This window comes from Mauremys mutica, chromosome 3 (genome assembly GCF_020497125.1).
Source record: "Mauremys mutica isolate MM-2020 ecotype Southern chromosome 3, ASM2049712v1, whole genome shotgun sequence".
In the NCBI taxonomy this organism is placed as follows: domain Eukaryota; kingdom Metazoa; phylum Chordata; order Testudines; family Geoemydidae; genus Mauremys; species Mauremys mutica.
Genome location: NC_059074.1, coordinates 5,522,686 through 5,536,617, shown reverse-complemented (window position 1 = coordinate 5,536,617; position 13,932 = coordinate 5,522,686). Strand labels below are relative to the sequence as shown.

At 51.7% G+C, this 13,932-nt stretch overlaps 1 protein-coding gene across 1 annotated transcript in view; it reads left to right on the top strand.

Annotated features, from left to right (window-relative positions):
* The window catches only part of OTOF (otoferlin), a 193,203-nt gene that overhangs the window by 167,586 nt on the left and 11,685 nt on the right, over positions 1–13,932 (top strand). Inside the window, exons 35-38 of the mRNA XM_045010229.1 lie at positions 1,794–1,918; positions 3,437–3,571; positions 12,627–12,764; positions 13,171–13,298. Coding sequence (XP_044866164.1) covers positions 1,794–1,918; positions 3,437–3,571; positions 12,627–12,764; positions 13,171–13,298 — 526 coding nt within the window. The remainder of the gene's footprint in view (positions 1–1,793; positions 1,919–3,436; positions 3,572–12,626; positions 12,765–13,170; positions 13,299–13,932) is intronic.

Below are 13,932 nucleotides of genomic sequence, written 5' to 3'. Positions count from 1 at the left end.
GTACCGCGTAGCTCCCCGCTGGCTGGCTCATCACGTTGGGGGCAGGGTGGTTGGTGAGGAGGAAGCTCGCCGTGCTGCTCCCATCTCTACCTGTTCTTTGGGGAGGAAGCCATCGGCCCAGCACCTCTCACCGTGTAGGGCCAGACCGTCAGCTGGTGGGAGTCAGTGCAGCTCTGCTGACCCCGGTGGGCTGGTTTGCAACAGCTGCGGATCCAGCCCATTGATGTCGGCGGAGCAGGACTGATTTGCACCAGCCACAGATCTGGCCCATTGATGTCGGTGGAGCTGGGCTGATTTGCACCAGCCGCGGATCTGGCCCGTTGATGTCAGTGAAGCTGGGCTGATTTGCACCAGCCACAGATCTGGCCCATTGATGTCAGTGGAGCTGGACTGATTTGCACCAGCCACAGATCTGGCCCATTGATGTCAGTGGAGCTGGACTGATTTGCACCAGCTGCGGATCTGGCCCATTGATGTCAGTGGAGCTGGACTGATTTGCACCAGCTGCGGATCTGGCCCGTTGCCATCAGCAGCAATACGCTGTTTGCACGCACCTGTTGGGGATCTGGCCCGTTGCATCCAGTGCGATTCAGCTGCCACGTAGTCTCTGCCCGTGGCCGACATCCGGGGGAGCGGGAGCCTGGGTGTACCTGGGTGCTGGTCACCGGTGCACCGGGGTGCGTGGAATCAGCAGCCAGTCGGGAGGAGGGGCCTGTCTCAGCTCAGTCCCCGGGCTCTGCACCACGAGACGCGCCAGGTTGCTCCCTGCAGAACCCCCAGCGCTCAGCCCTGGCTCCAAGTCCCTTCACCCCAGTCGCGAGGTCACTCTGGCTGCTCTTGGCACGGTGTCTCTGGCCTCCCTCACCTGTCTTTGCCAGCCATTCCCAAGCGGAGCCTGGCCATGGTCAGCTTCCGCCCCACATGCTCTACCCACCCCCTTTCACACTGCACATTTGTCTGTCCCAGTCTGTCTGTTCACATCTGCACGGCAAAGACGCCATGAAAGTTGGCAAGACAGAGACAGCAAAGGAAGAGGAAACCCCCGAAGACTTTGGGATGGGTCAGGGGGAACCTTAGATCTTGGGAATGAGTGTCCACAGTTCCCTTTCGAACCAACCTGTGTTGGCTGCCTGGGTAACACACTTGTGTGTCGTGGCTGCTCTGCATAGAGGGTAACAGCCTACAACTGCTGCCACCTAGTGGGATTGCTCCTTTAGCTCCAGTGGTCAAGCTCTGTGCTGTGGGCTGAAGATCTAGGCTTCAGACCTGCTGACAATCCATGCTGGGGTTGTTCCCCTGCTGCAAAGCATCATGGGTGCTGGGCATGGAGACTTACTCTGCTCAAGGGCAGTGGGATGGCAAGACCTATTGGGGTAAATAAGATGCCCTCAATATTTTTCTTTCAACTGAGGCTTAAAACTCAGTTCTCCTCTCACTTGTTCCAGTGTCGCAATGGTGACTTCCGGGGAGTTGCCCCTGGATCTCACCTGTGTGAGAAGGGAATCCAGCCCTTCATCAGAGCTCCTGAGACCAAAAGGACATTTAACCACTGGTCCATCAGCAAATTGGACGTTACACCCCGGGGCAAGGTTGTGCCGGCTGACTCGACCTGCTGGGATGGGGGTTGCCCATGTGAGCCGTAGGCTGTAGGTTTAGCCGTTGGCTGTCAGCTTTCATGCACACCATGGTTGAGTGTCCTGTGTTCATCCCACCCCCACCCCCATCTCCACCTCCTTCCCACCCGTCTCTCCCCTTGGACTCAGAAATCAAACTTGATGACTCTCCTATGAAAGGCTCCAAGGGCCAGGCAAAGACCAAGGAGAAAGTCAAGGCGCCCAAAGAGGACAAGAAGAAGAAGCAGCAACAGCCACCTGAGGCCCCCGAGAAGAAGAGCAAACAGAAGATTGACGAACTGAAGGTGAGTGCCAGCCGCTCAGGGGCTAGGGTGGGTGCCAGATCCCAGCCTGGGGAGGGGCTGGTGACCCATGGGCTTGGCCATTTGTCCTGAAAGCGTTACACCTCCGAAGGTGCAAAGTAAAAATAATCCCAACTCTACAGACACAATGAGGGGGTCTAAATTAGCTGTTCCACCTGAGAAAGGGATCTTGGAGTCACCATCGATAGTTCCATGAAAACGTCCGCTCAATACTCAGCAGCGGGTAACAGAAGGTTGGGAACTGTTAGGAAAGGGATAGAAAATAAGACAGATGCTCTATAAACCCATGGTGCTCCCAGAGCTTGAATACTGCGTGCCGTTCTGGTTGCCCCGTCTCAGAAAGGATCTAGGGGCACTGGAAAGGTTCAGAGAAGGGCAACAAAGATGATTGGGGTACGGAACGGCATTCCGACGAGGAGAGACTAAAAAGATTTGGGCTGTTCAGCTTAGAAAAGTGACGTCTAAGGGGGCATGTGATCGGGGGTATGAAATTGTGAGTGATGTGGCAACGGTGACTAGAGAAGTGTTTACACTTTCCCAAAATATAAAAACCAAGGGTCACCCGATGAAATGAATAGGCACCTGTTTAATACAAACCAAAAGTACGTTTTCCACACAACACACAACTGACCTGTGGAACTTGTTGTCAGGGGATGTTGTGAAGGCCAGAAGTATAACTGGGTGCAAGAAAGAACTAGAGAAGTTCACGGAGGGCAGGTCCATCAATGGCTATTAGCCACGATGGTCAGGGACACAACCCCAAGCTTGGAGCAACCCTAAACCTCTGACTGGAGCTGGGAGTACAAGACGGGTGGATCACCCCGTAACTGCTGTTCTGTACACGCCCCCAAGGGGCTCTGGCACGGGCCGCTGCTGGAGACAGGACACTGGGCTAGATGGACCATGCTCTGCCCCGTCTGGCCGTTCCTACGTTCTTAGGACTGGAAGGGGCTCAGATAACAAGGGGAGGAGGAGATAAGAACCCAAACAGAACAGAGCCCCGTGGTCATTGCCATGGGCGTTTCTCTCATTATTTGTGTGGGTCACAGGGAAGCCGAGGTTAGTTTCAACACAGGACGTTCCTTGGGGCTCCGCCATGCCTAGCAGCGAGATGTGCTACGCCGCGGCACAGTCTCCCAAGGGAATGGATGCAAACCCCCTGACTTGCTCCAGTTACAAGGGGACTTGGTAAAGCCCCGGGAAAGGTCCTGCAGGAAGCAGACCGGCATTGGCTATGGGAGGAGCTGGGCTGTAATCTGGTTTTTCCTTCTCTGCTTTCTGAGGCCAGGTCTGGCCTGGCAGTTCCCTAGGAAGCTCGGGAGTCATCCCGCACGTTGCTGCTGTTGGCTGGGAATTACCAGCATTAGGGGCCCAATCCCCAACGGCATTTAATGGGAGTTGGGAGCCCACTGCCGCGGGTGCCCTGGGCTCCCAGCCTGGGTTGCTGCTGTTGGCACAGGAAACGTGTGCGCCCCACGACTTTCCGCTCTGCCTTCCTAGGTCTACAACAAAGAGCTGGAAATGGAGTTCGACAGCTTTGAAGACTGGCTGCACACGTTCAGCCTCTTCCGGGGCAAGATCGGGGACAACGACGACACCACGACGGAGGAAGAGCGGATCGTGGGCCGGTTCAAGGTGAGTCGGGCCCAGCCGGGAGACCCCCCTGCGGGCAGGGAAATGGATCAGCTACAATAGAAATCAATTCACGGGGACCCCAACTGAACCCTGCTCCGGCACCTGCAACCCTGCTCCCTTGGAGTGTTAGCCCGTTAGACCGAGCAAGCTCTCCTGGGCTGAGACAGACCAGCACACGGATGGGAGACCCCCAGCAGATCTATCAGCAAGACTGTTATGGGCTAAGAGCTGCTTCTGGAGAGTGCAGGGGTGGAACCATGTGGCCTGCCCTGCCCTGCCCTGCCCTGCCCACCGTGGGGTAACCCCCCCTTGGTCACAACCTGCCCCAGTCAGTCAGCGTCTCTTTAACTCCTGCAGTGTCCACATGGGCTGGCCGCAAATAGAGCCAGTGCCCAGACCCTCAGCAAATCCTTCCCTTCCCCAGGCTTCCCAGATTACGGGCCAGTCCTGTGACTCCTCCACTGGCCTCTTCTCGACTCAGACAGGTAGCCCTGTTGACGCCAGTGGGGCTATTGGCTTATGCAAATACTCACTCCAGCGAGGAAGGGCTTACGAGATTGGCCCCTGTGACGCTGCGGTTCTGGCGGGACCCAACTGAGAGTGCCAGTTCAGGACCAATTGCTTCAAGCAGGGCAGTTACAGCCCTAGGCTGGGGTTTTTCCTCCTCTAAGGCAAACCAAACCAGCCAGACAGAGAGGACTTCGGTCTCACCCCACTGGCTAACCACAAGTCTCACAAGCAATTTCCTTAGACACTCCAGTTTCCCAGTATCACCACCAGTGCACTCGTCCTGGGGATGATTGGTTATGAAAACCAACACCCCAATAAAAGAAAAAGGTTCTCTCGATCCCAAAGGACCAAGCCCCAGACCCATGTCAATATACACATCAGATCTTACCCACAAATCACGCTGTTGCCAATCCTCTAGAATCTAAAATCTAAAGGTTTATTCATAAAGGGAAAAAGGTAGAGATGAGAGCTAGAATTGGTTAAATGGAATCAATTACATACAGTAATGGCAAAGTTCTTAGTTCAGGCTTGTAGCAGTGATGGAATAAACTGCAGGTTCAAATCAAGCCTCTGGAGTACATCCCCCGCCGGGATGGGTCATCAGTCCTTTGTTCAGAGCTTCAGTTTGTAGCAAAGTCCCTCCAGAGGTAAGAAGCAGGATTGAAGACAAGATGGAGATGAGGCATCAGGCTTATATAGGTTTTTTCCAGGTGTAAGAACCTCTTTGTCCTTATTGTGGAAAATTACAGCAAAATGGAGTCTGGAGTCACATGGGCCCATCCCTGCATACTTTGCTGAGTTACAAGGCGTATCTGCCTTCTCTCAATGGGTCAATTGTGTAGCTGATGGTCCTTAATGGGCCATCAAGCAGGCTAGGCAGAGCTAACACCAACTTGTCTGGGGTGTCACCCAGAAGCACAGCACAAATTTGAAATACAGCCATGTGACGGAGCGATTCTGGCGGGACCCAACTGAGAGTGCCAAATCAGGACCAATTGCTTAAACTGGGCAGTCACAGCCCTAGGCTGGGGTTTTTCCACCTCTAAGGCAAACCAAACCAGCCAGACAAAAAGGACTTTGGTCTCACCCCACTGGCTAACCACAAGTCACGCAAGCAATTTCCTTAGACACTCCAGTCTCCCAGTATCACCACCAGTGCACTCGTCCTGGGGATGAATGGTTATGAAAACCAACACCCCAATAAAAGAAAAAGGTTCTCTCGATCCCAAAGGACCAAGCCCCAGACCCAGGTCAATATGCACATCGGATCTTACCCACAAATCACGCTGTTGCCAATCCTTTAGAATCTAAAATCTAAAGGTTTATTTACAAAGGGAAAAAGGTAGAGATGAGAGGTAGAATTGGTTAAATGGAATCAATTACATACAGTAATGGCAAAGTTCTTAGTTCAGGCTTGCAGCAGTGCTGGAGTAAACTGCAGGTTCAGATTATAAGTCTCTGGAACATCCCCCGCTGGGATGGGTCAACAGTCCTTCGTGCAGAGCTTCAGTTTGTAGCAAAGTCCTTCCAGAGGTCAGAAGCAGGATTGAAGACAAGATGGAGATGAGGCATTAGCCTTATATAGACTTTTCCAGGTGTAAGAATCCCTTTGTCTTCACTGTGGAAAATTACAGCAAAATGGAGCCTGGAGTCACATGGGCCAGTCCCTGCATACTTTGCTGAGTCACAAGGCGTGTCTGCCTTCCCTCCATGGGTCAATTGTGTAGCCGATGGCCCTTTAATGGGCCATCAAGCCAGCTATGCCGGGCTAACATCAGCTTTGTCTGGGACACTTCCCAGAGGCAGAGCATAATACAGAATACAGACATTACAGAGCCAATACTTATAACTTCAACTACAAAATGATACGCAGACATACAGACAGCATAATCATAACCAGCAACCCAGAACCTGGTCTTAGACACCTTAGATGACCCCCTTTACCCAAGGTTTGGTGCCACTACAGGACCTTGGTTGCAACCCATGTTCTATATGGTCCCCATTTATATCAATAACGTCACACCCCCAACGCAAAATTGATGCAGGAAGGGATGACAAAACATCGCTGACTGCATCCCAAGAGCCCCCTTTCCTTGGGTCTGTCTCACTACAGCTAGTGTTGGGCTAGAGGCCGTACCAGTGTATAACCGAAATGGTTTATCAAAGTCATGTTCAATAACATGAATGGATCTCTTTACAAACTTAAGGTATAACTTGGTTAGCTTTTGCAGCATGGTTCCTGTATGTTTCATGTGATCTTGCCAAGAGCTAAAGAAAACAGCTACTTTATCCATACCAGCTTTGGCCAATGTTTTGAACCCAATTAACATTAAACCAATGTAGATATTGATGTTGTTCATAGTACAGGACTCTTGGCATTTAGCCCTGAAAGCAATATGGTAGTGTGCCTCAGTTTCCCCTTTCATACAGCACATCAGGTCTGGAATGTATTTTCCCCTGTGAAAAGTCCCAACACTGTTTACATGCATTAACTGTGAAACATCAGTATAGCAAGGCCCTTTAACATAAAGTGTGTTTTCATGTATTTCTTTCAACATGTTTAAGGGACTTTCCAACAGATTGGGCACATTGTACATTGTTACAGTTCTTGGCAATAGCAACACATTAGTTACAAAATTTAGCATTAGTAATACCAACAAATTCATTGCAAGTGTCCATTTACAATCATATTTGTCATGCCACACCCTTGGCTCAATACCATTGGAGTTTGGGCATTTTAGGGTTAACCTGTGGCTTCCCTTTGCAAAATTCAGTCTTCTCTTTCCTTCTGGATTAAACCCTGATTTCTCTTGCTTAACAGAATTCACTGGCTGATGGGGTGGGCCCTCTGTGCTAACAGCTATTAGCAATTCTTTCTTCTCCCTGCCAGCCAAGTAATTCGCATCAACACAGACACTAGCTTTTAACTTTTTAGCTGCTATGGATTCCAAGGCTGGACTTTGTCTTACAGAGATACCACACCAATCCAAAGAGTCTGAGGGTGAGAGCTGGCTTGCTCTCCCCTGCCTCCTTAAGCATTCAGCCATAAAACTGTTCTGCTTTGAAACACCAGTAACTGAATCTGTCCTCAGATCCTGAAGCCCAGACTGCTCACTTACCGATTCAGCATGGAGACATTCCTGTCCCAACAGCATTGTCTCCCCAACAAGCTGGCTACACACAGCCAGGTGGTTATAGGGCTGCTCAACTTCCTTAACAGCTTCTACTCCACCTGAGACCTTTTCAAAGCTGCCCACACTGGATCTCTCAAAAGGAAAGTCAGTGGATCCATTCACAACAGAAAATTTCTGGCTGTTAGGAACTGAAACTTCCTTGATTAAATCACTTTTACACCCTTCAGTTGCAGTAAACTGCTTGCACAGGCTACCATGAGGATTCCTTTCCCTAGGAGCTTCTCTAAGCAGCAATTCACCCCTCTCAGAAATTCTGCCCTTCCCCTCTTCACCTAGGGCTTGCTCTACAGGAACACTTCCCTGAGCAACCACAGACGCTTTTTGGATCTCACTTACATTTAGACTCACTTCAGGCCCAACAGGCGGATTTCTACACAATCCCCTTTTAGGCACACCTACAGACTTTCTAGATAACAGGTCAGAAGCAGTCTCCTTCCCTTGGCCATGAACAAGTTCAGGAATCTTTTCCTTCTTGCTACAAGTTGTCAAACTGTCAGTAGGTAACACACTTAACTCACCTTCATGCTCTCCTTGTGCCCTGGCTAGGGTATCACCCTGATCAGACAGAGTTGCTGCACCCTTTTCCAACCACACATTAGCAACTGGCAAATTACAAGTACCAGAACTGTTTGGTCTTTGGGATTTTGCTATGACACTAACTGGATGCAACCTAGTCACAGTGCCATTCTCCCCAGCAGACACAAACTCAGGACTATTCCCTTCCTGGGCTTTAGCTGTGTTTACAACCAACTCCGAGACAACTGAATCACCCTCAACCATCACAGGCTGACAGGCACCTTCTGTCTGCTCCACAGACACAGAAGAGCCGGAGACACATTCTCCTTTACCAGACACACAGCTTGGGATTTCACTTCCCTTGTCCCAGCACACAGGGCTGTTCACAGACAACTGCTTGGAGACTGGGGTAGCTTCCTTTATAGGCAAGTCAATACTCCTGACAGACACAGGCACATTCCCTCCACTGTCACATTTCTCCACACAGGAAACAGGTAAGGGATATGGACACTCATCTTCCACTATCCCTCCCTTCCCAAACTGCTGATTAGACAAAGCCATCAGCTCACAAGGCTGCCTAGGCTCCTCCAAACTTTCCCTACCAGGCACATTGCCTCTCCCAACAGATAAGCTGCTGCTCTTTTCACTACACTGAGCTACTTTTAGCAAATCACAGTTACCCATTTCAGGTTTACTTCTACAAGCTGCACTAGCCACCAATCCATTACCTATCACAAATTTACCCTTTCCTTCCTCAGTTAGGGCTTTAACCTGACCCTCTACTTTAATCTGCTCCTGAGAAACATTTTCCCCAATTAAAAGATCTTTAGGCAATAACTTCCTGACGCCAGCTATCACTTCATGCTGAGCCCCATTCCACTCAAGGTGGATTCTGGCTAAAGGCACACGGACAGTAAACTCACAGAGGATCACAACATTCACACTCTGATTTGGTAAATAATCTTCCTCTTTGACCAGATCTGCTTTAACAAGAGTGATGTTAGAAGCCATAATTTGCCCTAAACAGCTTTTACCATTGACTTTTACACACTCTATGAATTTTCCATTCCCATTCCCATCCATAGCACTGGCCCAATTTATGGGGCCACCCCCTACTGAACACACAGTTACAGCATTGACATAAAAGGTGGCATTGTTGGGGTACATTTGGTTACCCCCAGACAACTGCTCAGAGTTATACAACATACCAACATTGTTACAAACTGGACTTTCAAGAGGATACAGTCTCTGCTGTTCTTCCATTGCTTTTTTGACTTGGAGTTGGAGTCTAGCTATCTCCTGTTGCATCTGTCGAGTTTTCTCCTCAGCAGCCAGCAGCTCCAGACGCCTCTTACGAGCTTTTTCTTCTCTCTTAGCAACTTCTTTCTTTCTCTCATCAGCCTCTTTCTCCATTCGAATTTCTGCCAGTTCTTGCTCATAATCAAACTGCAGGCTGTCTCTCAAGGCTTGCAGTTTCCTTGCTTTTCCTGATGCTTTCTGTCTCATGGTCACTGATCTTTAACCAACCAAACTCTCAATCCCAAATTTCAAATTTGGATAGCGTGGGGTTCTGACCCAAAGCTTAATTGACCTGGTTCTGTGGATCCAAGCACGACTACGCCACTGTGACGGAGCGATTCTGGCGGGACCCAACTGAGAGTGCTAAATCAGGACCAATTGCTTAAACTGGGCAGTCACAGCCCTAGGCTGGGGTTTTTCCACCTCTAAGGCAAACCAAACCAGCCAGACAAAAAGGACTTTGGTCTCACCCCACTGGCTAACCACAAGTCACGCAAGCAATTTCCTTAGACACTCCAGTCTCCCAGTATCACCACCAGTGCACTCGTCCTGGGGATGAATGGTTATGAAAACCAACACCCCAATAAAAGAAAAAGGTTCTCTCGATCCCAAAGGACCAAGCCCCAGACCCAGGTCAATATGCACATCGGATGTTACCCACAAATCACGCTGTTGCCAATCCTTTAGAATCTAAAATCTAAAGGTTTATTTACAAAGGGAAAAAGGTAGAGATGAGAGGTAGAATTGGTTAAATGGAATCAATTACATACAGTAATGGCAAAGTTCTTAGTTCAGGCTTGCAGCAGTGCTGGAGTAAACTGCAGGTTCAGATTATAAGTCTCTGGAACATCCCCCGCTGGGATGGGTCAACAGAGCTTCAGTTTGTAGCAAAGTCCTTCCAGAGGTCGGAAGCAGGATTGAAGACAAGATGGAGATGAGGCATTAGCCTTATATAGACTTTTCCAGGTGTAAGAATCCCTTTGTCTTCACTGTGGAAAATTACAGCAAAATGGAGCCTGGAGTCACATGGGCCAGTCCCTGCATACTTTGCTGAGTCACAAGGCGTCTGCCTTCCCTCCATGGGTCAATTGTGTAGCCGATGGCCCTTTAATGGGCCATCAAGCCAGCTATGCCGGGCTAACATCAGCTTTGTCTGGGACACTTCCCAGAGGCAGAGCATAATACAGAATACAGACATTACAGAGCCAATACTTATAACTTCAACTACAAAATGATACGCAGACATACAGACAGCATAATCATAACCAGCAACCCAGAACCTGGTCTTAGACACCTTAGATGACCCCCTTTACCCAAGGTTTGGTGCCACTACAGGACCTTGGTTGCAACCCATGTTCTATATGGTCCCCATTTATATCAATAACGTCACAAGCCAGTACAGAGCCAATACTCATAACTTCAACTACAAAAATGACTCATATACAGACAGCATAATCTTAACCAGCAACCCATAACCTGGTCTTAGACACCTCATTTGACCCCCTTTGGTGCCACTACAGGACTTTGGTTGCAACCATGTTCTAGATGGTCCCAGATTCTATCAATAACGTCACAGCCCCTCACAAAGGTATTTCACACGGGGGTGGAATCACAGCCCGTTACAAGCAGGGCTGGCTGGGAAACAGGTTTTCCATCCTGCCAAAAGTGTTAAGATTATTTTTTTTTGGAGGGGGGGGGGATTTCATCCCCAGGTGGGAGGAAACAACAAATTTTTATTGCGAACCAAAGTTCTGCCAAAAGACATGCGTCTGGCCAATGGAAATGGTTTGTTCTGAGATGTTCAAAATGTTTCATTTTGATTTTGGCCCTTTTACATTTTTTTTTAAATCTAAGTCAATTTTGATACAAAAACATCAAAACTTTTTGTTCCACGAATGTTTAAACGAGACATTTCTCCTGGAAAACGATTTCCACAAACGCTTTCCAACCAGTTCCAGTGACAATTTTCAAAATGACTGCAATGAATTTCCATCAGAAGAAACTGGCCGGCAGTTGCCCACCCTGTCTCCTACTGTAAGTTCAGGGTCATGGAAAGCAGCAGATGTGTGGTGTCTCCTGAATTCTCTGGCCCATCAGGAAATGTCCTCTCCCTCCATTGCTCTAGGTTTCATGGCGCTCTCGCTCGCCGCTTCCACCTCCAAACTCGCTACCTGCAGATGCTGAGACTCAGTCTATACCAGGGGCGGGCAAACTTTTTGGCCTGAGGCCCACATCGGGTTTCCGAAATTGTATGGAGGGCCGGGTAGCGGAGGCTGTGCCTCCCCAAACAGCCGGGTGTGGCCCGGCCCCCGCCCGCATCCGACCCCCTCCTGCTTCTTGACCCCTGAGGGCCCCTCCGGGACTCCTGCCCCATCCAACCACCCCTTCTCCCTGTCCCCTGACTGCCCCCAGCTGCCCCATCCTACCCCTCCTCTCCTTCCTGACGGCCCCCCAGGACCCCTGCCCCCATTCAACTCCCCCTGCTCCCCGCCCGCTGACCGCCCTGACCCCTATGCAGCCCCCCACCCCCTGACCACCACCCTGGACTCCCCTGCCCTCTATCCACCCCCCCCCCTGCTCCCTGCCACGCCATCCAGAGCACCAGGACAGGCAGCCGCGCCACCCGGCTGGAGCCAGCCACGCCACTGCCCAGCACAGAGCACCGGTGCTGCCCGGCAAGAGCTCACAGCCCCACCACCCAGAGCATTGCACCGGCGGTGGAGCCAGCTGAGGCTGCGGGGGAGGGGGAACTGCAGGAGAGGGGCTGGGGCAGGAGCTCAGGGGCCGGGCAGGAGGGTCCCATGGGCCGGATGTGGCCGACAGGCCATCGTTCGCCCACCCCTGCTCTACACTTAAAAGTCACGTTGACATAGCTACCTTGTTCAAGGATGTGAAAAAACCACGCCCTGACCTGCGCCAGCCTAGCCCCCAGAATAAACGCAGCCAGGTCAGCGGACGAGACAGGCTTAGATAGTCCAGCCATCCTGCCGACTTCATTCACGGGGAGTTCGTTTTCCTCATTCAGAGTCCATAAAACAGAGAGACTTGCAAGTTTGGTGAAGCTTCAAAATCTGAGCTACCTAGCTAGAGGCGGGCTATTGGCCGGATTTTCAGTGGTTCGGTGTATCGGCCACCCCCACGGCCCTAGGGTGACCAGACAGCAAGTGTGAGAAATCGGGACAGGGGGTGGGGGGTAAAAGGAGCCTATATAAGAAAAAGACCCAAAAATCAGGATTGTCCCTATAAAATTGGGACATGTGGTCACCCTGCGCGGCCCTCACCCCTGGCCAGTCAGACTGCGGACTGTTTTCACAGGACTCACCAAAACGTTGCTGCATCCTTGATGCTATTTTCTCATTCAGTCTCTGAACCCATCGCAGCTTAACTCAGAGGTGTGACGGCTGGAGCCGAGGGCGCTGTGGCTCTGGGTTTACCCCGGGCTAACGGCGATCAGGATGTGGCCCGTAGGGGTGCTTGGTCCTCAGGCTGAGCCCTACTGTGGAATCCCACTCGGGATGTGTTTTTCCTTGCACCAGGGCTCCATGTGTGTTTACAAAGTGCCGCTTCCCGACGACATCACCAAGGAGGCAGGATACGACCCCAACTTCGGCATGTTCCAGGGCATTCCAAGCAATGACCCCATCAACGTGCTGGTCCGAGTGTACATCGTGAGGGTGAGTGTAACCTGCCGGACAGCGTGAGCTACGGGGTCCAGTCCAGGGATGTGTTAAAATCAATGGGCTTAAACTCTTCAGAGAGGAGCGAGTAGGCAAGAGGGGCGGAGGAGCGGGGCTCTATGTCAAAACCGACATTCCCTGGGTGTCCCTGGCCTCTCACAGCCAGAGGGAGAATCCTGGGCTAGATGGACCATTGGGCTGGCCCAGCTACGTTCTTCCGACGGGCGGAGGGAAGTCAGGGCGCAGTTTGTCAGTTTTCTCTTGGAAGAAATGGAGGGAGGGGAGGTTTGAAGAGCAGGAGACTTGCAGCCACCCTACATAAAGTGAACACATGGCTGATGGGGGCCACGTGTGCCCAGGGAAACCCCGAGGGGACATCGTGTGTCTCGTGTCTTCCTCACAGGCCACCGACCTGCACCCAGCTGACATCAACGGGAAAGCCGATCCCTACATCGCCATCAAGCTGGGCAAGACAGACATCAGAGACAAGGAGAGCTACATCTCCAAGCAGCTCAACCCCATCTTCGGGAAGTAAGGCACCGCGGCGTTACTGTGGTGGCCACAGCTGAGAGCGCTGGGCGAGGGCTGGTCCGGACGCAGAGTGGGAGACAGGCCCTGCCCTGAAGAGAGCAAGCGGGGTCAGGAAGAGAGCCCAGGACTCCTGAGCGCTAGCCCAGTGCGCTAGGCACTGGCCCATCCTGCCGGCTTGTCTCCAGTCCTGGCCAGTGCCTTCAGAGGGAGGCAGAGAACCGGGTCTTGGCAACCAGGGAGGCTGGAGTGTAAAGTCTAGGGTAGGAGAGGAGCAGGAACGCAGAAGCGCTGAGCGGGTGGCTGCTGTCAGCCGCCCGGGGGGCGCTGAGGGATGGTAGATTTCCGGTCGTGCGGCAAGGAGCCAATGGAGATCAAGGCCCTGTTGTGCTCAGTGCTAGCCAAAGCCAAAGTGAGAGACAGTCCCTTTGCCAAGGAGCTCGTGATGGGAACAGAGCAGCGGGACAAAGGCAGGCTTGGCGTCCCCGTTTCATCCAGCGCCGGGCCCACACTCAGAAGGGGCACCGGTGCCCAGACTATGTCCCCGCCCCCATTCAGCCCCCGCCCCCACACTCGCTCCTCTCTGTTCACTGATTGCTCCTCTCGGCTCCCTCCGGGCCTCGCCCCCAGCTCCCTC